Source organism: Gadus macrocephalus, chromosome 16, assembly GCF_031168955.1.
Source record: "Gadus macrocephalus chromosome 16, ASM3116895v1".
In the NCBI taxonomy this organism is placed as follows: Eukaryota; Metazoa; Chordata; class Actinopteri; order Gadiformes; family Gadidae; genus Gadus; species Gadus macrocephalus.
This window is the reverse complement of record NC_082397.1, coordinates 5,192,844-5,219,461: the sequence shown is the minus strand read 5'-3', so window position 1 is coordinate 5,219,461 and position 26,618 is coordinate 5,192,844. Positions and strand designations below refer to the sequence as shown.

The window sequence follows — 26,618 nt, the reverse complement described above, 5'->3', positions numbered from 1 at the left end:
TGCTGGTGTCCACCGTGACTGCGGCGTGTCTCTCTCTCTCTCTCTCTCTCTCTCTCTCTCTCTCTCTCTCTCTCTCTCTCTCTCTCTCTCTCTCTCTCTCTCTCTCTCTCTCTCTCTCTCTCTCTCTCTCTCTCTCTCTCTCTCTCTGGGATATTCTGGAAGGGTACGATTGTGGAATTAAATCTTGATTGAAATGTCCTTCATCCTGCACAGCAATTCCCTGTTTAAAAGATGCACTGTCATCTACAGCTCGGCTGTGTAATTTATTACGGTTCACTGTCTGAGTTGTGTCAGGGACTAAATGTCGGCCAATCTCGCCTGTTTGGATATTAAGTCCAACTTAACTCCCTTATTCAACAGGGAAACATCTGTAGTTTCCAAGTGGAGTTCGGTTATTAATGTGGCATAGAAATGTGGTGCTTTGTACATTTAAAAAAGGACCTTCCTCAAAGTTCAGTCACTGCGGCAGGTTACGTGCTATGCACGTCAAAAATACATTAATATGTTACTATTATTTCATCACTATTAGCAGATGCTTTGATCCATCTTGCTGAAAGATGCCTACACTACAGGCAGCAGATTCTGTGGGTGAGAACCCAGTTCCTTTGGGCTGGGATTCACACACCAATCCACTATACTTTTCTCTCTTGTATTGGCGCAAGTTCATTTTCATTGAACATATTCATCTCAAAATCGTGTATTTAATTTTTTATGTTTGTGTCTTATTCATTTTACAATACCTTTGTTTCGAGTCTAATAAGTCTATTCTATTTCTACCGCTCTTCCCTCCCATGTGTTCTTTCTCAAGGATTCCTCCTGTTACCACTTAGTTTTTTCTTGGGGATCGGATTAGACACCGTCAGCTAGGGGCCATGGGAAGCCCTTTGAAACAGTGAACGGAACAAAGGGGCTATGCGAAAACACAACAGCAAGTAGAGCTTCCCCTATGGCCCACTGTCGAAGATCAGAGCAAAAAAACGTGATCACCAAAACAAAAGTCCACTCATGTCACGCGTGGATATGTGTGTGAAAGGTGTTGAACGCAGGGCAGCGGAAGAGGCTCTGAGGATTATCCCAGCTAGCGGTGATGAACCACTGTTATCCAATCATCTCCCTCCACAAGATGACTGTCATTCCCCCACCTCCATGACTCCAAACACACAGCGGCCGCATGCCTGGCCACTGGTACACACACACACACTACTCCTATTCCACCGCAGTGTAATTATGATTATCACCACCCAACACAGTCTGATCATACGTCATGTGATGCAGCGGCCTATGAAAACTATGTTATAGTCGCGCTAAAAGAGCAGTGAATGTATTCATTGTAAGCAGAAACCCGCTGGTTCACAATATGTCATATTCCCATTGATTATCGATTAACATAATAATGAGAACAGTGTTTATGTTGAAATAACTGTGATGTACTGCTACAGGGATGGCTTTCTGGAGATTTCATTTTTTAGAACAATCATTCTAAATAAATAGGACGGTGAATTAGTTGTCAACGTTTGCACATATTGTCTCGCTCGAGCTCCTTATAATAACATAATAGGATTAGCATAGGGCCAGGCGTGCCAATGCCCTAACCTCCAGGCAGCTAGCTTATTTAGGAACTCCATTTTTTCTCCTCCTCACAGTGACCGTGTTCCTCTGTCTACACGGCTGCCTCGGCCTCACTCTGTCCGGCGTCCTAATGGGATGGCGCCCCCCCCTCGCCGTCGTAATTGTCTTCTGATTGAGGTCATCAGGAAAATTACAGCATTGAAGAGGGGAGTCGCCAGCTTATGGCCAGACACAACATAATCACCCTCACCATGAATGGATGAGGGGAGAGAGAGAGAGAGAGAGAGAGAGAGAGAGAGAGAGAGAGAGAGAGAGAGAGAGAGAGAGAGAGAGAGAGAGAGAGAGAGAGAGAGAGAGAGAGAGAGAGAGAGAGAGAGAGAGAGAGAGAGAGAGAGAGAGAGAGAGAGAGAGAGAGAGAGAGAACAGAGACAACAACACAACAAAAATCAATCCCCATCACAGGAGGAAGAGAGGGAAGGGGAGTACAACACCCCCTAAGGAAGAAATGGGGCGGGAGACCGAGCAAGAGAGACGGCTGGAATGGGAAAGAGGATCGAGAATAAGACAACTAGAGAGAGGACAGCCAGAGACATACAATGACATGAACATTCAAGAGAGAGAGAGAGGGAGAGAGAGAGAGACAGAGAGAGAGAGAAAAACAGCAAGACGTATGGAGGGCAGCGGTTAACCACGCAGCAGCAGGAGAAGAATGAAGACGGATCTGTGATCTTCCTTGCTTCTCCAAGCGAGATGATGAGGCTGCAGGGGGGCCCCCCTCCAGTGTGCGGAGGGGGGCGTGACCCTTTGTTCCCCCGTCACAGCTGCAGTCTCGACGGGCTTCACAGGTCCGCGTTCCCAACACCTGAGCCCCAGCGGTACGGGGGCCCCAGAGGCTCGCGGGGCCCCAGTGGGAGGAGATGAAGATCCGTAGAGACGGGGAGAGAGATGTCGAGGAATCCCTAACCCCCCTTCCCTCCCTCTCTGGATGGGGGAGCCGTCGTAGTGTGGGCACGACGGGAGCCAGTGGTTCTGCAGAGAGAGAGAGAGAGAGAGAGAGAGAGAGAGAGAGAGAGAGAGAGAGAGAGAGAGAGAGAGAGAGAGAGAGAGGAGAGAGAGAGAGAGAGAGAGAGAGAGGAGAGAGAGAGAGAGAGAGAGAGAGAGAGAGAGAGAGAGAGAGAGAAACAGCAAGGCCAGCTCCTTTTTGGAAGCGCCTCATGAGAGATGTAAATGGGAGTCGTAAAATACAGCTGCTTTCTTAGCTAGGAACTCAAAGCAGCCCCTATCTTCTGTGTCCCTCGTGCGGGGGACGGTGCACGGCATTTTGGGCACAAACCCGTCAAAGCCTGCGTCAGTGATGGTAACTGCCGACAGCACGATTAACTTCCCTTTCTGTTAGGGAACCTCCAACAGCGGGCCTTATCACGGAGTCGCTTTTACAAAAAAAGGAAAGTGCGAGAGCCGCGTGATTTGCAATGTACCGAATAACATGCGTATACCGTGTGGAACAAGAACGAATAAACATGACCAAGGAAATACCGAGATTTAAAAGGTCAAAAGTGGGTTTTGTGGAGGATGCTGGTAAGCCAACATGCGTTAACAGAGGCTTATCCATTCACATAACAGGGGCACACGGAGGCGATTTTCTTCTGATTAATAATAGATAAGTTGCCGGTTGATTCGGGCAATGGGGAAACATACACTGCACACACTGCAGTGTGTGTGCCACAGCCAATAGAATCACAGCATTGGGCTCGTTGGCTTCCATTGCGGTCCTCTGAAAGCTGGGGGTGGGGGTGGAGGGGTGGATCTGGATTCAGTAAGACGATCGCAGGCACGTTTTCGAAGTGGAACAGTGTGTCAGACAACAGCCGGAGTCAGCGAGAGGCTTAATGAACGCACCGCGTGAAAAACAGCAAACCGTGCTCACGCATAAATGCTGATGCTTGATGCCGAACATTTCTTAAAGACCAAATCATTAACAAAGTGTTTACCCGGGGGTTAATTATATAATCATTATCCACTAGAATAACCAGCCAATGAGCGCTTTTCTTTTACTTAGACCTTTATTTTTTTAATGGGCTGCATCGCCATGCTGGTGCTACCGGGGGTACTGACTGAGGAGGGAGCCAGCAGCTGTATCAGGGAGTGGGGGATGCATGATCACAAGGAATCATTAACAACAATCACATTGAAGGGCTGATGAATAATATGTGTATTTAACAAAGGACAGACATGATCACACCTGAAGGCACTTCACCCCGTATGGAGACTGCACTGATTAGCTGCCATACCTTCATGACCTTCCTTGACATTTAATTTGTTCTACTCGTGGTATTTTCCGAAAGCTGCAGTGCTTTATTTTGACATTGCCGTCAAAACTTTGAAATGAGTTCCTAAAAAAAGACAACCTTTATATAGGACGATACATGTTCTCACTGATACATTTGTCAGTGGCAGTATATGTTAACATAGTAGAGTTCGAACGGTTCATGGGTATTTCTACTTCACTGTAGGTACAGCTATGCTAACAGATAAAAATCGATATAATCGGCCAACCATGACTAATTACGTTTGATTTGTTTACTGCCCAGCAAGGAAATTGTAGTGGAAACAATTCCTTATTTTCCACCAGAAATATAATTGTATCATTCCACTGAGGACTAAGAACTGCCACTGACACTCTGATTTCCCCTCCAGTCTTATCTCCACTTCTTATATTTTATGTTTTTGGGTAAATAAAGTGCCAGAGTTTCTCAAAACTGCACTTACCATGACCTCCGTCGGCCTTGGTTGAAAAGAGCTGAGTCAACACTTGATCAATTTGCTCCCGAGCGATAAGCATGAGGTATGGTGGTCGGGGACAAAACCATCTGTTTGCTAAATGTATAGAGATAAAGTAATGCATTAGTGATCGCAGCTCTGTGGCAGAGCCTTTTTCCCTTCCTTAATTGCACCATCAGAAATCGCAGGGAAAGAAAGAGAAGCGTTAAGGGTCATTATGATAATTACGTTGATAATTGCCTATTTTTTTCGTTGCTTGCGTTAAGATGCAACACAACTAAATAGACACAGGGTTGCAGCCCTTACTCGGGATTCAAGGTGCGGATGAAGCACAAACACGTGATGGAAATACAAAGTGTTTGATTGTTTGTACATGTAGTCATTCACATGATCCCTCCTCATATAGCTATCGCAATGACATTTACAGCCGGCTCAGTGTTTCCCACTCTGCCAGTCTGTTTTGTAAAAATAACTTTTCTTAAGTTCTATTTCTATTCAGTCATTAAGAAGATGCTCATATCTAAAGCAACTTGCAGTGAATTTGTTAAAGAACAGATGGGGTAAGTGTGTGTGTGTGGGGGGGGGGGGTTAGTCATTTGACAAGCTCAAGGATGTCTACATTGGGGATCGAACCCACAACCTTACAGCTAGCGGTCAACATCCTAACCACTAAACTATCCTGCGCATTCACGCGTAAAGAGCAGTTGGATAATAACAAATAGACCTGCACGATTGGGGGAAAAATATGAATCACGACTTTTTAGCTTGGAATTGCCCGATTCTCTGACATGATTTTTTTCTCACGAAATGTAATTTTTATTGAACACAATGTTTCCATAACAAAAAAATTATAATGGCAGTACCAAACATAGTTTTTGGCACCTCTAGCACGTTGCGTTTCTTATGGCCCTTTATAACTGATTAAAGTGCAGTATCAAAGACGGAATGATTTATTTTCTACATATAGCAGAAGATTGTCTTTAATTGCTGGCCTTTTATAACTACTGAACCAATTCTACACACCTGTAAATTAAGGCTTACATTTTTTTACAAATTAAATAAAAAGATTTTTCGAAATCCACAGAGGTGTGAATTGAGATCGCGATTTTATGACGATTTATCATGCAGGCCTAATAACAATCAAACAGAACACAGTTGTTCAACACAACATTGAGCACCGTGACATACATACGCATTACCTCTGCCATACCATACTCAGTCAGTCTGATTGAGCAGACGTAATTAGTATAGAATGACATTTGTCAAGTTCTTCTATAATCAAGCCGAGACTAAGTGGCGGACGACATATAAATGTCACTAGGGACAGTTTGACAATATTTCCTTAACCTTTGCTCTTCATTTGAGTACGGTTGTTCATCTTCCAAAGTTGTGCTAGACAAGCGCAGACATACCCCCTCTTGCTCACAGCTCTTGTTGAACGGTGAAGATATGTTAAAGAATTAAATGAAAGGCTGTGGTTGGGTTTGTAGCCTGCTCCACTTGAGCAAATGGCAGTTTAGCATCGACGCTTGAGGCCAGGTCGACAATACGGTTCAAAATGACTCTTGTTATCACGGCTAGGTCAAGGGTTTTAATAAGTGGGGTGTCACTCCCAAAAACTGAATTAAATAGACTTCAAAATACACACACAAAGGTGAAAATGCTAGAAATATAAACAGCATTCATAGTTCCAGTTGATCTAATTCGGTTCCCATCTGATTTTTCTTTGTTGTTTGTTTGTTTGTGACCTAAAAAGAAGCTCACTTCCTTTAAACAGCTCTTCTTTAGAAGGCTACCTCACCCCACCTTAAGAAGGTGTGTGAGTCATGATCTCTCCTCATGGCCCCTTGGCAGTTAGGATAATCTGAACAGACGGATCTCAATTTTGATAAACTAGGTAATCTCAGTGTGCTGGTGTTTCAGATGAAATCCTGGAGAACTGGGAATAGTTTCTATATGCTTGTTTGTCTGTGAGTTTGAATTACTCTACGGCTCGATAACAGGATAATCGGATCTGGCTTGAACTTATTCCTTTTTCGGATATACATTTTAGTCGGCACGTTGGTGATAATGCTCTGCTTTGAAATAGAAACAGGATTTATGGTAATAAAGAATCCACTAACCCCTATAGATGAAGATAGACTTTAAATGTTATGCTGGATCATGGGTTCTCTGCCTTTCTAGTTAAATGATCTCGGGAGTGAAATCTTCTTTACATTCATTCACCTTGAGAGAGAGAGGGAGAGGGAGAGAGGAGACAGATCAATTTAATTATTATTTGATTAATTTTCTTCTGATTATACAGACGAGATCTGTGTGCTGAAAGTAGGCCAGTGTCAACAAAACCTGCTGTTATTTTCCCAATCTGAGAGTGGAGACAGGGGTGATGATTATCACTGGGACTGGTGGAGTGTCATTTCTTGCCTGTCTCTCATATGAAATCATCCCAGTTTAGCTGGATGACTGCTCTCATATGAACAGGTGGGAACACACTATCTTGTCTGCTCCCTCTATTGCTAATACTGATACTGCTATTGCTACCGCTTCTGTCGCTGGTACAACAGCTAGTAGGGTTCAATCTATGTGTGGTGAACCAGATGCAGGTTGGGGTCGCAAGTTGGGGTTGGAAAGTTGGGGTGGAAAAAAATGTCAGGCCTAAAATGGGGTCACAGGCCAAAGAAGGCTAAGAAACTGTATCTGTAGGAATGGGAGAAGCCTGACATTTCCACAACCAATTCCCAATTTTGAATTAGTCTAAGGCCACTCAGTTCCTTAAACATTTCCATGGGGTGTTATCAACAGGAATAGACCAAAATTACCCTGGAGACAATTGGATAGACCCCCAACCAATCAGAGCAACATGTTTACGGCATCCATCTTTGTTGTAAATGAAAATGTCTAAACAGCGCTCCCATAGGGCCCTCAGTACAGTCGTCGTATTAATCCTGCCCCATATTAGTAAAACAGTTTGTGATTGGCCTTTCCCGGGCGTGGTCTGCTGGAAATCTGTCTGAACGTATGCCAGACTCTAAAACAGGAGCTAACAGCTTCTTCTGGTAACCAGGCTACAATAGGACACTTGTAACCAAAGGTAACAGGCCTCACAATTCACTTTTAATGCCTTTCAAATAAAATATTCGCACAAAGGAAGTAAAAGCTAATTTATGTTTAAACAAAAGAAAAACCATCTGAATGTTTTTACTAGTTCAATGTATCAACAACATCAATACAGTTTACTACCATTGTAATGGGCTTTGTCCCAAAGGTTGTGCACACTGGGATGAGAAACATTGCCTCCATGCTAATTGTCCACTGCCTGTTTAATAATGGAACCCACAATGGAGGCCCACACCTTCACCACCATAAAAAACCTTATCCCCGGTCGCTTGTGCCTGCAAACTTAACTTCTATATCCTATCTGTATTAGGTAAACTTGCTTGTGACTCCTTTGTGCTATAATTAGGTCCTGCATAACTCATATTGTCCTTATTGATATCTTTTCAGTATTTGTACTTTTGTAATACTTCTTATTGCATCTCTTTTAATTGCTTCTGTGACACTATTTTGGAGTTATAAAGTATCTCTCATCTTACGTCATGGTATCTTCTAAAGTCTGCCAGACTTTACACTACAGCTAGACCTATATAGTCAGACTCCCAACCCCTTCAAACTGTGGTTATTAAGGCCAAGGCAGAGGCATACATCAGGCCTAAGACCTCCTTTTAGGGTTGTCTGCGAGGCTTGGCTTTTATGATCCAGCTGATTAAAAAGCCCTGCTCTCTTTCTTTTAGAGATGTATTTCTTCTTCCCTCCCTGGGTTGCAACCAGAGTAGCTAACTAATTGGACTGGGTGACAGGGCGAGATGAGAAGTAGGTTTTTTTTTCTGAGACTGTAATGCAATTAAGTTCTTGATTCCTCCCCCTGTCTGTTTTCTCATGTCCTCCTTTTATTTTGATCTACTGTGAGAGTGAAATGTGTTTTTGTAGGATTGTAATTATCACAGTGATGCATCAAAATGGCAGCATCTGTATCAGGAGACGGACCATATATTTGCTCAAGTTATGCTCTCTAACACGATACGCTAAGAATGAGAGACTCAACTTCATTCCTTGTGTACAATGTCTGTACAGAAACACAATTCATAGTTTTACATTTAATTAATGGGGCATTGCATTATGGAAGTAAATTTAAATGCTATGTTTTAATTCAATGTATTTTAACACAGAATCACAATTGTACAATTTATAGAAAAATGCAAATGCTAAATAATAAATAGATATAAAGAACATCATTGATCACTAAAAGTAAAGAAAACAAATTGTGTGTAGGTGTATATGTGTGCGTAAAACAACTTTTACATTAATGAGAAAGCTATTGGCTTTAAACAATTGTGTGTGTGTGTGTGTGTGTGTGTGTGTTTCGTGTTCACATATTGTTAATATAACCTCATTTATAAGCTGTCCCCTCTGAATCTTTAACTCCTCTGCTCTTTCTTATCCTTAGTTGGTTCCTTCACAATCTTTCTCTTGAAGCACTTCCTTTCCTTTTCGGTTCAGTGCCTCCAATACTGCTCGCAATCTGTGAATCTTCACAGCCAAGTATATATCTCTATAAACGTGTGTATGCCAGTGTGAATGTGATAATGATTCTTCTTTATTTAAAGAAACATACAATTTTAATAAATACCTATTATGCCTATTATCCGGTGTGGGTGTTGAAGTCATCCAACAGTTTTTTTGCTGCACGTTTTGACTACCATTTTATCTTATGTGTTTCTGAAATGAAACAAAGACATCTTAAGTGGCAGAATATCAATATAACAAACAAAACAACGCTTGAACAAACCCAATAAAGGAAGCAACATCATTCTGAGATCCTAATCTGAGGAGGAATGCTCCCATTGTGTGTTATTAAATTAATATTCAGGTGGACTTTTGAAGTGTGCAGAAAGCCCAAAATATCTCAATTATGCGTTTCAATTCCCACAGTCCAGCACGTTCTATTTTCTGCATGCTATGGTTTTTTGTTTGTTACTCTCCTTGTTATTAATAAAGGTTGTCTTCCACAGGCTTTCTAGCCCAGTTTATTTTTGGAAATATTTCCTTATAGCTTCTTTCTAAGTGCGGAGTGGGACATTGTTTTTATGATTATGTTAATTTCAAGAAAAACAAAAGAACCTTGTACAGGCTCTTTTGAAACATCGTTTGCTTTGTTTGTGAGAAAATCGGACTCTAGTTTTCAGGGTCAGTAGTCTGGTTGTAATCGACCGATATTGTTGCTTCCGCAATCATGTTTTGATTTATTATTATATATCCAGAATAGCATGTTTGAGGGCCTGAAGACTATCTGTTTTTAGGATGTTTTACTGGACGTACATAAAGAGACTTTTCACTGTATAGGACAAAGTCAGTTCCTGCCAACGTTAAATTTAGGTCTGAATAAATACTCGAATCATCTCAGCTGTGTTAAACGACATTGATTCGAATGACATACTTTCTTTAATATTTTGTCTTCTTAGCTGCCGATACGCCTAACTGTTAAATCGAGAGCTAATGATCCACGACAGCTATCAGTTCCAACAAAATTTTAAAATACCTGAGCACTAAGAGAAAAGAAGAGAGAGATGGACATGGTTGCACAATGCACATAGTGTTACACTGCGTGCCTTGTTAGCAATGCCCAGGGAAAGAAAGCCTAGTCATGTCTGACTGGGTTCCAACCCCATGTCCAAGGCCTTCCTGAAGGCACTGGTGAGCCGGATGCCCACTGTCTGTTCCTTAAGGACATGTTTAGAAAATAAATACAAAATAAATGTCACTGTAAGTCTCTTTCGACCAACCTCAGGCCCATGCAGGGTGGCTTGTTATAGAGAGCCTGCTTCACCCCTTCCTCTGTCCCACAAGACACAATCATGGACTATGCACTTCATTTGTGTAATTAATGGCACAATGAAAACTGGATCCATTCATTATTACTCGTTGTTGACCAGTGTACATACTTTTGCGAAAAGAAGGTCCCATGGTGATATTGTCCAGCCTTTAGGAGGCCATGTCTAGGTGTGGGGCTTCTTATCTGCTGTAGAGAGCTTTTGGATATCTGGAAACGCTGGTGGAATGTGACGAAGGTATCAGTCATCCTCCTTATGTTAGAAAATTGGGTTGTGATTTATTTATTTATTTTACCAATCTTTATCACCCAGTATCCCCAAAATGATTGGCAGCCACTAAGAAAACAAGCTGTGTCTGCCTCACTGTGCCGGTGTTTCTTTTTCAGTTGACCGCACTCAGTATTCAGTTGACATCCAGATTCCAGACACTGTGACACTCTCATCGCTACGGAAACATGGAATTAACAGGACGCGCTCATAGAAGTAACACTCGCAGCCGGGGGATAATAGAGAGCGACACAGGGAAGGGTGATGAGGGAAACACAAGCAAACACCAATCAAGTCATATTTCAGTAGCAGTAACAAGTTCCTCTGTATATCCAGTGGTAGGCTCGCTCGCTCAAACTGCCACTTAAGGTTCATCCAGGGCAGAGAACGCGTCCGTTTTTCTGTTTTGAGACGACTTTTCGGTTGATTGATGTCGGTGGCGGCTGCGGCACTAATCCGCGGACGAGCTTGCGAAACCGAGTCAAAGATACACCTCAAGAGTCGGGTGGTGGGCGGGTGGGTGGGTGGTTGGGGCGCAGCGGGTAGTTCACACGTACATGCAAATCATACGTACACCTTGTCTGGGTGAAGACGATTTCAAAGTTTTCAAAGCGTTTCCCGTTCCTTGTTTTATTTTTTTACGTCACCTTCTATTTCCAAGCCGAGGCTAGGTGGGACTTACTCCGGTGCCACGGTGTTTAATGACTTGTGATATGCACACATAAATACTTCCCTTGGTGAAGATCAACTCTATGTACGGCTCTCGGAAATACAGGGACTAGTTCACCACACACGCTAACACTTTGATGCCATACTTTAGTCTGTCACAACAACCCCAGCCCCGTGTGGATGTGTGTGTGTGTGTGTGTGTGTGTGTGTGTGTGTGTGTGTGTGTGTGTGTGTGTGTGTGTGTGTGTGTGTGTGTGTGTGTGTGTGTGTGTGTGTGTGTGTGTGTGTGTGTGTGTGTGTGTGTGTGTGTGTGTGTGGGGGGGGGGGGGCTATCGTGCAACACACCCAGACACCCACATCAATGTACATCCACATATCAAGGCTATGTGTATGCACATTGTTTTGAATCAATGTTGTATATTGTGGCCATTGCCGTTTATGACTTCCTGAATACAAATTATTCCAGGGACATAAGCAGGGACATAGAGAGTAAAGGTGGAAGAGAGACATACAGTTTAGAGGCACAATATATATGCAGAGAGAGAGAGAGAGAGAGAGAGAGAGAGAGAGAGAGAGAGAGAGAGAGAGAGAGAGAGAGAGAGAGAGAGAGAGAGAGAGAGAGAGAGAGAGAGAGAGAGAGAGAGAGAGAGAGAGAGAGAGAGAGAGAGAGAGAGAGAGAGAGAGAGAGTTAAAACAGATGGATAGGAGAGATTGTTGCGGGTGGGGGGGGGGAGACTCTGGTAGCTGGTTTGGGGTGGGAATGAAATCTATACTGTAGAAGGTGTCAAAGGCCCAATCTGTACACGTCGTAACTGTAACATGTTCATCTTTGGAAAAAATAATAATGTTAAGGGGGGGGGGGGGTGGGAGAGAAAGAGAGTAGGGAGAGTAGAGACTGAAGAGGGGGGGGGAGAGAGGGAGAGAGAGAGAAAAGGCAGAGAAAGATTGAGAGGAACAATACAGGTAAAAAGGAGAGAGAGAGAGAGAGAGGGAGGGAGAGGGGGAGGGAGGGAGAGACGGAGATGGCGAATCGTAGAGGCGTATAAAAAAGAGAGGGAACGAGGGAGCGAGCGGCTGAAGCGTGCGGTTGACTGGGGAGGATGGCAGTGTGACGCCTACAGACGGAGCGGTGTTTGATGCGGGGCAGTCAGCTGGGAGGACCCCAGTCCGCCTCACTGCAAGCCCACTCTATTTGATCTCCACGGCGGACCGTAGACGCCTCGCAAAAATGATAAAACACTTACTGGAAGCACACAATAGATTTACCTCAACCCCCACCTGACGAGAGACAGCGAGACACACCTTCTGTATGACATCATGTTCAAGATTGAACGGCTTGTTTCATTTTCGTCTTTTCCTTTCTTTGAACCCTATTTTTTCCTGTTTCAAGGGGTTAAACGCAAAATGATTGTTTGGCACATTCGGTCAATCAGGCGACCATGCATTCACCCACCTGTCTGTCCGTCAAATAACGGGGTTAACCAATCAAGCAGGCCTGGCCCTCCACCTGCCAGCCAGTCAGTCAGACCAACCACCTGCTTATCAGTCAAGACAGTCAGACTTTCCGCCTACACATCAGTCCGTCCCTCAACCCCTCAATCCACCATCCACCAACTTATCAGCCGGTCGCACATATCCGCCTCCCTGTCAGTGTGTAAGTCCACCCGTCCACCCCCGCAGCCTTTCACTCATCTGGTCGGTCTAAACCCTGGGCCAACGCAGGAGATGAAGGCAGAATAAGTGGAGGTGGCTCTAGGGTGAACTAATACTACAGCTGGATGATGGAAGTTCTGTGCATGTGTCAGCCCACCTCAGTGGGGCCGATGGCTCCGCCGCCGTGCACAAGTGTCCGTGTGAGTGGCCCGGAGAAAGACAATGCTTGAGCGCTTGAACGGCTAAAACCTGGTCCTGCGTGGGCCTCGTCGATATTGGCATGTGGGCAATAAGCGTGAGCGGAATAGAGCATGCATGTGCTCTCGCGGGCTATCTGTGCTATAAGTACGACAGCGGCGTACAGTAGCCCTTGAGCCTCCAACGCTGTTTTATGATACAAAGCCCCGCGGATGTATTTTAAGCTCTGAAGAGCAGAGTAAGCATGTTAGCTTTTAGCGGCGGCGGCTCTTCAATACTGTAGGCGTTTACTGCAGCGAGGCTAATCAGATATCTGAAGCAAAAATAAACTTTTACCCCTGAATGTGGAGACAAATCGTATAACATGTCGGTGAACCTACGGGGAGCGGTGCCTCATTTAGCCTAATAGTCCAGTAAGCTGAGATTTTAGTGCATTTAAGAGGATAGAAAGGCAGCATTCGGAGCTGGATTTAGTGAGTCTAGTGTGGGGCAGCACCCGTTCAAAAGCAGCGTGATCCTGCCTGCTCCCTTGCAAATCTTTTCTGCCGCAGATCCACCTTGATGTTCAGCTGGGCCGTCAGTCTTCTGGCCTTGCAAGCGGGTCTAAATCAAGCTGCACATGGGTCAGCTTGGGGTTTATTTCTCGTTGCAAAAGGTCTGCTTTTGAGCAATTGAATGATCATGATCATTTGAACAGATACCCAAAAGCGGCTTGCAGTGAATTTTAGTTTTGTGGATAAATGTCAGTAAAGGTCCTTGTATTGCATTCTTTATATACTAAATAATATTCATAATATCTTGCTTAGCATGAGTGCACAATATAAACCCTCTATACATTAATAATGTGGATATTTTCTCTCATCTGTTAATGTGAGGCAGGTTGTGCCAGTTTTACAATTAACCACTCACAGTAGCGGCTATTGTGTGTGTTGCTGACTTGTGCCTGGGGATTAACATGGCTGAATGGACCATGTTATTCGCCAATGCCATGTATGCTAAAGGTTATTAATTGAGGTATCATCAATTGGATCTCAAGCCGATATCTAAGGCTAAAAAAAGAATCTCTCAATCTGGACAGCTTTCACTGCCAATTGTTTACTGGTTTAATATCCGTTCAAACAGCAGTGTTGGCCACAACTTGACAAAACCTCACTAATAACCCTCCTGTTTTAGAGGCTTGTAAGTCACACCTCTTTGCAATCTGGTCGACAGCAGGACGCACAATTGTCGCGTTTCCAATGTTTTTTGGATGGTACCAAACCTCTAAACGTATTAGTGTAGTAGAAAACCTGTATTTATGTGGATGGCAGATTTAAAGAGCAGGTTGGAGTTAGGGTTATCCTTGAGCAATCATGCTCAAGGATGCCTAGCGCTGAACTACATACTGTATATAGGGTTTTGAACCCAGATCCTTTAAGTTGGGAGTCAAACACCCTTACTCTCTTGCCTACCTGATCATTCATAATCGTATTTCATACATAAGCAGGCGTGTCACCTAATCAAATATGTGTTGTGGTACTTAATGAATAAATACATAAGGAATGAATGAATACATGTATTGTCATTAGCATGATGAGGACAGCGGTAGACACGATGTTGATCCTTAAACCTCCAACCCCCAATGCACCACTGCATCATTGCAGCCATTTCGCACGTCAGAGGGATTAAATCCAGTAGACTACTTTAAAACAAGTTTAGCAAGTAAATAATACAGAGTGAGGGGGGGAGCCACACTCGTGGTGTGGTGGGGAGCAGTGTGGTTCCCCTGCACCTCTGCTGAGTCACTCCATAGCCCCGGGGTTGTCTTCGGGGGGGAACCTGGGGTCAGAGTCTCTGAACTTCTAACCGAACGTAGAGGCTTAACCTGGGGTTCAGACGTGTCCTGCATGTTACCGGAGTGCAGAAGCAGTAGAGAGGGTGTAGAAAAATATGGATAAATAAACACACCTCGAGCAGAGCACACTTGTAGCCTAGCCTAGTCTGACATTGATACTAGCAAGCTAGCTCTTGTTCAGCCTATATTGACCTGGGACTAATATGAGACCTGCATTTCGAATGGTTAATATTGTTGAAAATTTGGGATCAGGGGAATAGCTTAACAGAATACGGGGGAACAACATAACACGCTGGTAGCATAACTATGTTTTTGGGCTCGACACACAAATCTTGTTCACCTGGGAAAAATGTGTCCCCTTCATGTGGGCTGCTTCAGAGTATATTGGTAGTTGTGAGAATTGAGTATACTGATTGAATGTTGAAAATATTGATAACACATTAGTGTAACAGTCTTCTGGGGACCAACATAACACACTGATAACATATCAGTCTCTTGGGGATTAACTTTGCTGATGCTGCCAATGTGACCAGCTTGTCGGATGGTTTAAATTGTCAGTGAGGTTTGGGGTGTGAAAATCTTGGTAACACACTTAAAAATTAAACAATTGTTAGGACTGATATTTAAGTTTACATGAATACTTGAAAATATGGCATCTGTATGTCATTGTTTTACACAGTGCAAAGCTGAATACGTTCTGAATGTTCAGAACAATTAAAAATGACATTGATTCATGACATTTTTAATGGTTCCAAACACCAGTGGTTAAATTCGATGGTAAAACTGATCATAGAACAATGAACATCATTATCATTTTACCCCTCATGTGGCATGAGGGTGGTTGAAGGTCCTTTATCCTCATGCAAGTGGGTGTGCGTGTGTGTGTGTGTGTGTGTGTGTGTGTGTGTGTGTGTGTGTGTGTGTGTGTGTGTGTGTGTGTGTGTGTGTGTGTGTGTGTGTGTGTGTCTTCCTCTTCTCGTTAAATCCCAGGATCAGTTTTAATGAAGACCCAGATCCTCCACTGACCGTCTGGCTGAAGGGACTCCAAGAAGAAGCATGGGGTCGTCATGGAAACCTCTTCTCCTGCTTTCCTTAATCAGCTGCCTTTCAGGTAGGATGCTGCTTCAGATTTCAGGAGTGGTGGTGGTGGTGGTTGTGGTGCAGGAGAAGTCACGGGGTAACCACAGTGTCTGCGATATGACACAGTGATATTGTACATTGTCACTAACGTAGACTAACAAAGTTTAACCGCTGTGTCGGCTTTTCGACCGAATTTCAACAAAAACAGACGTGAAGAAAAGTTTAAAACAGTAACCTGACAGGTTGTCAGGTTACATTGTTAAAGCTACGGTAGCCAATTTAGAAACGCCATCCAGTGTAAGCAAAAGTATCCAACTGAAAAAAGACGACCCCTAAAAGCCACACCCGCGAAAACAGAACGCCAGCTAGATTTAGAAATAGGTCTTCTTGTGGAAGACCTCTCATGCTCAATGAATGCACGGGCAGAGACGCGCGCAGCTAGTAGAGACAGCCATCCAATCATGTAATTCGGGCTGAATTAAAAGATTGGTTGGGCTTATTTCATGGCTGTATTCATATGCCTGTGACAGCCAAGAATACCAGATTTCTTATTTTTTCAAGCACTTGAATTATTGGTTATATTGCCTACCCTAGGTTTAATTGGGTTACCATAGAGACACAATGGGTGCTTTTTTATTGCAGTTTGTGTTTTTTGGGCATTGAACCAGATAAAGGAGGACATATTTGTGTAGGACGTAATATATTGGGGATAATTCAGGTAGCTTTGGCATTTGCCTTCGGCTTTGACTGATTGCAGCGAAAATTATAATGAACCGAACCACAAAGTATTTGTGTGAGTAAGTGGCTATTATTTTATTTTTTTTGTCAAAATTAACCAAGGCACAATGCACCAAGGTATCAACACATTTAAGTGAACTGCAAACTTAGTGCTCAGTTTGAATGATCCAAGGACGAACACACAAGTAACAATCCTGCCTTTCAACCAGAAAGCCTTCAAGAGTACCAAGATCTCCTGTTCAGCTTAATGTTTGGTTCATAGTTCCCCGGTTTCCCCTTGAATCGGGATTATGTTTGGTTTGTTAACAAGAACGCATCAAGTGGAAGGCTGCTCTTTCTGTTAGACTAGTCTGGGATAAAATCAATCACTTAATCCTTAATTTCGTGTTATGGTGAATCAGGCTGGGTTGTCTAAACACCACATGCATGAAATTGCATGGGCACTAGCCCTGGCCACATGGTGTATGTTGCCTTTGAGCTTGGCCAATGCTCCATCCATGCACTTGTTACGGTTTAAACCAGCGTATGGAGCAATTTTGGCTGGTTTCTGTGGCCCGCAGCTATGGCTGAACCTCCAGTGAGTCAGAAACACACATTTGAATAAGAACACCTAAGGTTATTCCTTATTTTCTCCAAACCACTTTAATCTCTCTCCCGTCTTCTTAAAAGCACACAAAAATAGAAGCATAGACACATTAGTACATACATACCCTATTATGGGTGGTGTTAAGGTCCAGTCAGTGTTGAAAGGGATTGTGGATCCAACATATTGGTCAGCCTTTCGGCCTCTCTCCTGCAGCGTGGACGCCGTGTCCAATAGGGCTTTATTCATGCATTGTGACCACAAAACACAGTGATTATTCTGGGGCGCCTCTCAGATGCACGTCCCTCAAAAGTGAGGGAATAATATGGCGGAGAAGAGTCTGTTCAGGAGAGAGGGAGACAGCCTTGGCTGTGGAAAAGGGCTGTTCATTTCTGCATCTCACAAATTAATGGGAATGTATATATGGTGTATGTATGTGTCCAGATGAATAGAAAAGGCTGTGCTCAGCTGTGATGTTCTAGAGAAGGGGGCTGGCCAGATCTGAGGGTCATATGGGCGGTGCTCTGCCAGTGGATGAACACTCTCCATCTGTCACTTGGTCTGGATGACGGTTACGAGAACGAGAGAAAAATACGCAAGATGAATGCGTCTTATGGTATTATTTCAGGGTATTATACAGCCTGTTCAAATCCCCGTACATATAAGTAATACATGCAATGTGGAAGGACCCGGGGCCGTATTCACAAAGCATTTTATCTTACCGCTAGGAGTGCTCCTAACTCGCGCTAAAACATTTTACGTAGGAGTTTTTTCTTAAAAGTTATTCACAAAGCCGCTGAGACCTACTCTTACTAAGGATAAATCACAAAGAGTGAACTAAGAGTGACGCGCCGTTGCTATGGATTACGTCAATTCTCGTGCACGAGTTTAGAAGCAGTCAGTTCGGTGATTGGTTGTTCAGACGAGCCCACTGAATCACCGAAAAACAAGGAAATAGCCTAGGCTAGAAATGAATTCCTATTAAGTAGTTATAGTGCAGTTAGCAGAATACACGCATGATGACAATTTTGTGCAGACCACGATAATGACGTTGTAGCCTGCACGTTCAAGAGAGAGAGAAAGCAAACAATAGAAATACGTAAAATTTAAAAGAAAATAAATGTTATGAACTACCCAAGTGTTGACTGATTTGTGCCAAGGTGTTTACCTAAAATGTGTTTTCAAAGTGATCCCTAAATGCCTGTCCACTCATCATCATCATCATCATCATCATCGTCTGGCTGTGGAATGTTCCTCCGCTTGCAGAGGTTGTGTAGAATGGCACATACAGTGATTACTGTGCTTGCCCTCTCTGGGGTGAGGCGTATTTCGCCGTGGATGACATGAAACCGACGTTTCATCTGCCCAATTCCTCTCTCCACAACATTTCGTGTATGTTTGTGTGCTCTAGCATATATGGAAGAAATCAGTAAACAATAATAAATATGGATTCAACAAATAAAAGGCGTCAAAGAGCCAATACGATGTGTTTTACGCATAGGACTAAGCGTAATCTGCGTAATCACTTACATGTTATACTTTAACTGTGCTCCCGGTTGTGGATTGAGGTAGGGTGTCTAGAGCCACGTCTTGCATGGATAGTCACTGTCACCCAGCAAGTGACACCCAACTGGTACATCTCAAAAAGCAGCCTCAGACCGCTCACCATTAAAATGCGCGAATCATGGGTAGCTGAAGATCCAGGCCACTTTGCAACAACATCCAGTAGGCTATGTTAAAATTTGCATCAAAAACAACATGCGTGTTGATGGAATGCACTTTCTTCCTATTGACGAACACGTCCTCGTCTTTTGATGGCGCAATTATTTTTATGTGCGTCCCGTCAATAGCACCGACCACACCGGGCATACCTGCAATTGCCATGAAGTTGGCTTTGATCCTGTGTAATTGTTGAATGTCCAAAGGAAAGTTTATGGCACGGCTGACTGATGGTTGCGATAATTTTAAATCGTCGGCATTGCTGCATTTCCCCTGTTGCTAAATAACGTAGTGTGGCCAAACATTTTATTTCGGAATTTATCGGATTATTCCTGTTAGTCGGGGATGTTATTGCATCGCGCATTAACTCCACAACAAGTTGAATAATCTAACATTTCGTCTCGCAGGCATTTTACGATTCTTTGTGAATAGGTCTTACTGAGTTAGGAGTCCTCTTGAGGACTTTTAAGCTCTCCTAGACTTAGGTGCTACTTTTAGGCCTAAAATACTTTGTGAATTGCTCTTAGTGAAAAAAGTTAGGAGTCCTAAATTTAAGAGTGACACGCCCATTATTTTTAGGAGTTACTCCTAAATTCGCCAGTTAGGACCTACTTTTAGCCCTAAAATCCTTTGTGAATACGGCCCCAGATGTATGGACACCTTTATCCAAAGTTTCATGCAATACCACGTTCCAATACATTCAGTCGGAATCAAACCCTTCACCCTGTCGGCACTGATGCCTCGCTCTACCAGTCGAATGACAAACAAGTGCCTTTTTTTGAGTGTGAAACTGTTAAGATGCTGTGTGTAATTATGAAAACGATCTACTCTGTCACATTTGAAATTAGATGTCTTAATTACTGTTATCCTTGTTATTATTATAATCGCTTCCTGTTTGTTTTTCGTGACCTCCCTATTTATTATATACTATGTTGGCAAGAAGAGCCTAGAGAACGTAGCTAAAGACACATTCTAAGGGCTTGTACTAGAAAGGGTGCTTAAGTGTTTGCGAGAGTGTTTTATGTCCCTTTAAGTCGTTGTGTGAGTTCCGTGAGTAAGTGGCTAATTTTAAAGCAGGGAATGCCTCACATTGAAACTGGTTAGAATCTGAACAATGGGCAGATTGTGATTATCCTGAAGAAGAAAGCATTAGCACGAACCTGTCCACTGTTTGCTATGCGGGCTCTAAATGTAATCTGATGTTTAAGTCAATTTAACTGGACCGAAAACAATTACCAAGCATTCTCTTTATTTATTTCATGACATCTTTCAAAACGTTAAACATTACTTCAATATGTCAGAATTCATGAAGCAATAGATAAGTTCCCACTTGGTTTGTCTGTTTTTATGAGATGGTTCATCTTAACATTAAATTACATCAGGGTTGTTTATGGCTGACATCATTTGTTTACCCTCTACAGTAATTTACCAACCCTCTACCGGATTTAAAACCCCCCTACTGCAATCCATCACAACTTGCATACAATATAAGGCTTTTCTGAGCAGCCATATAGAATTTTATGGGGATTGATTTTTCCTCTATTTATTATCTGCCCATTTTTCTATGAAGATGAATCCAGATAATTATCCTGTGACCTTGAATGTGTGGTCGTTCATTGGACTCGACTGAATTCACGGTGCAACCCCCCCCCTCCCCCTCTCCCCGCCTAACAACACATCGCCTTGAAATTATTTAATCTGAGTGCTTTTATTCAAAAAAAATGTATCACATCAAACATTACCATTATTTCTGTATAAAATGACAAAAACAACACCAAATTAGGAATACTTAAAATAGTGACTCTTTATATACTGACACAGTGTCCGTTTATCCAGAGGTAATGGAAATTGTGGGATAAGGTGTTGCTCTCACTGTCACTGACACTATATCTCGGTATAAGCAATAATAAGTGCGGTTTACTCAGATTTGATTGTAGGGGAATAGGCCAGGCAGTGTTTCAATGATGATGCAAACTTTGTTTTCTGACTTGTGTGTTGAAATTAAATAATGCATATTTAATGTCTTCAAAGATGATTTCCATCCAGTTCTTTTTTTTTCCTAAAATGCTGTCAACTTTCACTTTTTCATTTTCTATACACATGAATATTGAGGGTAAAATGATAAAACCCATTGCCACATTATGCAGTCCACACACATGCATCCATGCAGTCATGTGTTTGAGTTCAAGGCATCAGTTACAAGCAATTCAACAGCTAACAAACGCATTTGCGCAGGAATCACATTTATCCATGAAATAAAATGCACCCTATATATCTGCTCTGCCCTGCAGGCAAACTAAGATCACGATATTATGCATGCGTCATCGCTTAGGATGCTCTTCACATATCTTGTTCTTCCTCAAAAAAGAGATCCCCCACTCTCCTCATCCATGGACGCTCTGCGAAGAACTGTTTTCCACATCAGCTTAATCTGAATGGAACCAGACGTGTCTCTGTGAATCTTCTGCCAAAACCCATTTTCTTGCTCTTTTGGTCAAACTAAGGCTGAAAGTACTGCATCCTGTCAGCCTGCAGATGAAGCTTGCCATGGTGCTTCTGAGCAGAGAGCTCCTTTGGTCTGACCCTGTTAACAGAAGAAATAAAACATGTACAAGAAGAAGATTTTCTTACAAAGGGTTTTTTGTCTTTTGATTGGGGTTTTTGACACTGGTTGAAAAGGTTTCTGGGTTCAAACCTCAATGCGGGCTTGAAAAAGACATATCTGATTTCCCTGAAAGGTACTATGGACAAAGTGTAAAGTTAATAGAAAAATAACCTGAAGCAAGATAAGAGAATGGAGAATATCCCCCTATAGTGAAGCTTTGATGTGCAGATGATTACTGGCCTTTGTCACAGGTCACCTGGTTGATCCGTGTACTTCTGAGATTGGGTTCCCCCAGGTCAGACGTGGCTGGGCTCCACTCTATCCGTCCTGGTACTTAAACAAGGTCCAGGTAGTCTAGTGGTTCTTCTATTTGACTCCCTGCTGAAAGGTTCTGGGTTACAAACCGAAATGTCTGCATTGGATCGGAAATCAACTGGAAGTCCCTTTGGCTAAAGAAGAAGGGTGCAGTACTAGCATCCAAACACTTTGATTGGCGGTGCAGTATACCTTGTTAGAATATTTGTCTGGCCTCATGTCAAACATCTATATGGGATGCTCTTCAGTCTCAGCTCTCATCATTACTCTCCGGTGCGATGATCTGATCAGAGGTCCCTCGTGGAGATTCAGTCGGTGAGATCATTAGACGACCCATTCAATTGATAGTATTTCTCTAAGAGGAGTAAGGAATAGGAATACTTATTTTATTCTCACTTAACGCTTCCTAGAGGATTGGTAGACCCACAGAATGCAATTAAATTATCGTTATTTAAGTTAGTGTTTCCCCCCCCTTCCCGTAATATTAACATTATGACCTAGAAATTCAATCTTGAGTCCCGGTGATATAACGTAAGCCATCATGGAATGTTTCAGCGGGCCAATTGAAATTCCGTGGAATGGGTGAGTTTGTCAAGAGGTCTGAATGCCTCTGCAAGACACTGTCTTACATCAGTGATTCATGAAGTCGGTTTGGCCAAGGGCATAAGAGTCTTTACATACCGGGCACGGCCACTCACACACACACACACACACACAGACACACACACACACGCACACGCATGCACACACGCACACACAGGCCAAATAAATACTATAGAATAAATGTTTCCAACAAAAGATGCTTTACACACCTTCTAGGAAATGTAAACAAAACGGAGTGGTCTTAGGGGCCCTTGTCGACAGCTGTAGGCTACTACTTGTGGATCTACTTCTACAGGTGGCAGATGTGAACAGCACACTTGCAACCTTCCTGTTAGTCACAGTACATGAGTTTCAACATAAGAGCAGAAACGTCGCTTTACATTTTGATACCTCTATTTCATTCTCATTGCTTATACGGTCCAGCACTTCTGCTGGGACCCATTTTTCTCACCCGCGATGAGTTATGATGAGTAAAATACATCGCACCTTATCTCAGATAAACTAACCAGAGCGGGAATTCTTTTTAATAAGCGCTGACACGCTTTAAACCAGGCTGTATCTCAAATTCCGACCCAGGTGGAATCGTCAGTCGAGACCCCCTCTCTCTGAGAAACCCCCCTCCGTCGTCGGAGCCCCTGACCTGGATCTGGCAGGCGCGGCCACGGAGAGATGATGAAACACTTTGTTACACCGCTGTGTTCACCCGAACAAAATACGACACAAAGTGGTGTGTGAGGCGCCTCCTGCAGCCGCCGCCGCCGCCGCAGCAGCAGCAGCCCGTTAAACGCATGTCTGCTCCTGTTGCAGTCTGGGTAAACAACGGCAACATCTAGGCCACTTCCCTCCTCTTCTTCCAAAGAAAACAAACCCCAGCCACCATCTGCTCTACTACCGACAGGCAGGCCTATATTTAGACAGGTTAACTTCTGTGATGATACAAACAAACAAACAAACGTGTGTTGATGGGGGTGCGGGCGTCAGTTCCGGGGCGCTCCCGGTCCTCATCGCACGTGCCACCAGCGGGGGCCGCCATGGAGAGTGCGGGGCTCCACGGCGGGCCTAGGGCCAAGTTTTTAATAGCACAGGGTTTCCCAGCCCCTTTTTTTTGCCTCGTTTCGAACGAGTAGTGCTGTGCGGTGCGTTACGGTGGAGCTCGGAGCGGGACAGATCGGTTACGCTAAATCTGGCTCGCGTTTCCGCCTCCGACAGTTCCCTTATGGTAGGGCGGGGTTTAGGCCGGATGGCGATTGTTGTTTTTTTTTATCCCCCTGTCGCACGGAAGTGACGATTCCAAACAGCGGACAGCCTGTGTAGCTCCAACTTTTCGGCGCCCTTTCATACTGCTTGGTACCCGAAAGGAGGAGTAACGCAAAAAAAATAGGATAGGCTCAGCGCGCTTATTTTAGGACCCTGCCCGACTTTTGGCAGTGGAAACGCCCATGTAAGCAGACTGAGCCGCACAGAACCGAACCAAACTGAACCAAACCGAACCGTACTGCACATCTTGGTGGAATTAGGCAATAATGTCATGATGTAGCCCATCGCAGCCCGCTGAGCACAGCTGAGGAACCCCTTCATCACCGCCAAAACGCGAATGTTTACTGTGGACTTTTATCTTGTATCTTTCTTATCTATCATTATACTATTACTTCGGGAATCCTAATTATTTATATACCGGCCTAGGTGTTTGATATGGAAGAAGCTGAGGCATATTACTTCATCTGGTTTCCAACTGTGTTGATCGCAAACAATCAACATAAATAATAATTAACCAAAAATATCCATTTACCGTCCACATTTTAGTTTTCTACATGTGATAAAAGCAAAATCCAGATCTGTACAGGTACCTCTGGAACCTGCTCTTGAAGCTTACCCTGTAGTAGAAGACTGGTTGGGTCACTGTAGTAGAAGACTGGTTGGTTCCATTGTTGGTATGTTGTAGGTGACGAAGACTGTTTTCAGGCAATCCAACCAGGACCCCCTGTTACCTGTTGAAATGGTGCATGCATGCATATGTGCGTGTATCTATGTATATATATCTACGTATGCATGTGTATCCTTGCGTACGTGTTTATGTGTTGGTGTGTGTCCATTAGGGATGGGTTGGTCGCAAACGATTCATTCACAACGAACAAATCCCGAAGGTGAACGACAAGAACTGATTCCCAAAACAAGAGAACTGATTCTTTGATTCTTTTTTTTTTAACATGAAACAAAAATATGGTCAAGTAAATACAAACGAACAGAGCTCCGTCTCCCCGCGACCTTATATTGATTGAGTCTAAAACGTTCTCAAAGATTCAGCCATCGAGAGTACTACATCAGCTGGCAATCACGTTGCCATGGCACATGGGTAAACAAATGACAAGGCACCGCCACACAAATTAACTAACGATCGCTGTAGGCTTCAATATCATGCAAGCACTTTATACGTTTTCTTTTTATTTTGTTCTACAACACAATTGCATGCTTTAATAAAGTATTGTTTTAGCATCGTATAGGCCGATGCTACAGAAATTCACTTTTTTGTTTTCCGAGCGCACCGTGACCGTTTTTTTCGTTTCTGTTTTATTCCCCCTCGTTTCCACCTCGCGGTGTGGTTCGATTTGGTGTGGCTTGGCGCAGCTCAATTACTGCTGGCGTTTCGACCACCGACTGTACCCTTATGGTAGGACAGGCTGTGAAAAAAACGTAATTGGCGGGCTTACCCAATACTTATAAGCAAGGGGGGGGGGGGGGGGGGACAGAGATTCCCTGTCAATGACGTAATCTGACTTAACGGACGAATCAAAAGTATGAATCAAACAAACGAATCGTGATAGTGAAAGGAACTGAAAGAACTGATTCCCGGAAAATAATCGTTTTGCCCATCCCTACTGTCCATGCAATAATGTGTGTCTAAATCATAATTTCAGTGTGTGTCTGTGTGCGTGCATGCATGCGTGTGTGAGTCCCTCAGCAGGTTTATTGTGATTACTTAGCATGACAGCGATGGATCCCAGCACTGAATGGGCCTGATGCCCTCCAGCTGAGGCACAGCTCCTCCCTGGGCTTGGCCAGTCGATCGGGGCAAGGTCGCCACACCCTCACTGCCCACACGCCCACGCTGCACCAATACAACCGCTCGCAACCCATAGGACATAGAAAGACTCTGGTCTTTCACACCTGAAGCCCGGGCTGATAGGACAGGTGGCTGGAGAGGCGGGGGGGGGGGGGTGGGGTTCTTATGATATATGAATGGGCTGGTCGGTAATGATATTCTGCTGAGTAAATGGTATGGGGCATAATCAGCCTCAGTCAATATCATCTGGCTGTGAAGGTCTTCATTAATCTCGCAGGCTAATGCTAATCAGGTCCATCTACCTAAGCCCCCCCTTCCCTCGTTCACCTACTTGTGTTATTCTAATTAATTTCTCCCTGCTGCGTCCGGTGAGGCTGGGGTCCTAGGCTGCTCACACACATGTGGTCATCTCTAGTCTCCACCAGCCCAGCCATGGATTACTGGGAGATGACATTTGCAGCACATTCAGTGGCTCCTCTCTCTCTCTCTCTCTCTCTCTCTCTCTCTCTCTCTCTCTCTCTCTCTCTCTCTCTCTCTCTCTCTCTCTCTCTCTCTCTCTCTCTCTCTCTCTCTTTTTTCTCTTCCCCCCCATCTCTCTCCCTCTATATATACATAAATATATCTATCTATCAATCTCTGGCTCACTTTATCCCTCTTATCTCGCCCACCAGACACACCTTGTTGTCCCCGGTGTTTACCGACACCACCTTCTACCTCCATATCTGTCGTGTGACTGAAGGTGGCGTGGGGGGAAGGAGGCTTCTCGCACAGCAATTTCATTTCCACTCACCTCCTCGGAGCGTCCGCATCCATTCTGTGTGATGAATTCAACCCCTAATTAATTACCGGTTTATTTAAATGTGATCGGGGCAGTGTGTGCTGCAGCACACGGCGTCTAGACGGCACAATCCAGGGGGTTTCCAAGGCGGAGACGAGGATCAGTTTATGTATTAGACGACGGAAATGGCCACGCAGGGCATGCGGGCGTCTTTGGACCGAAATTTGATTTGGAAAAAAATATTAAACGGTCGCCCTCGACTCGGCTTCCATCTTGT

General features: G+C 43.8%; 1 protein-coding gene across 1 annotated transcript in view; it reads left to right on the top strand.

Annotated features, from left to right (window-relative positions):
- Positions 1–26,618, top strand: part of cntn5 (contactin 5) — a 137,289-nt gene that overhangs the window by 19,632 nt on the left and 91,039 nt on the right. The window contains 1 exon segment of the mRNA XM_060075806.1: positions 15,850–15,970. Coding sequence (XP_059931789.1) covers positions 15,916–15,970 — 55 coding nt within the window. The 5' untranslated portion in view covers positions 15,850–15,915.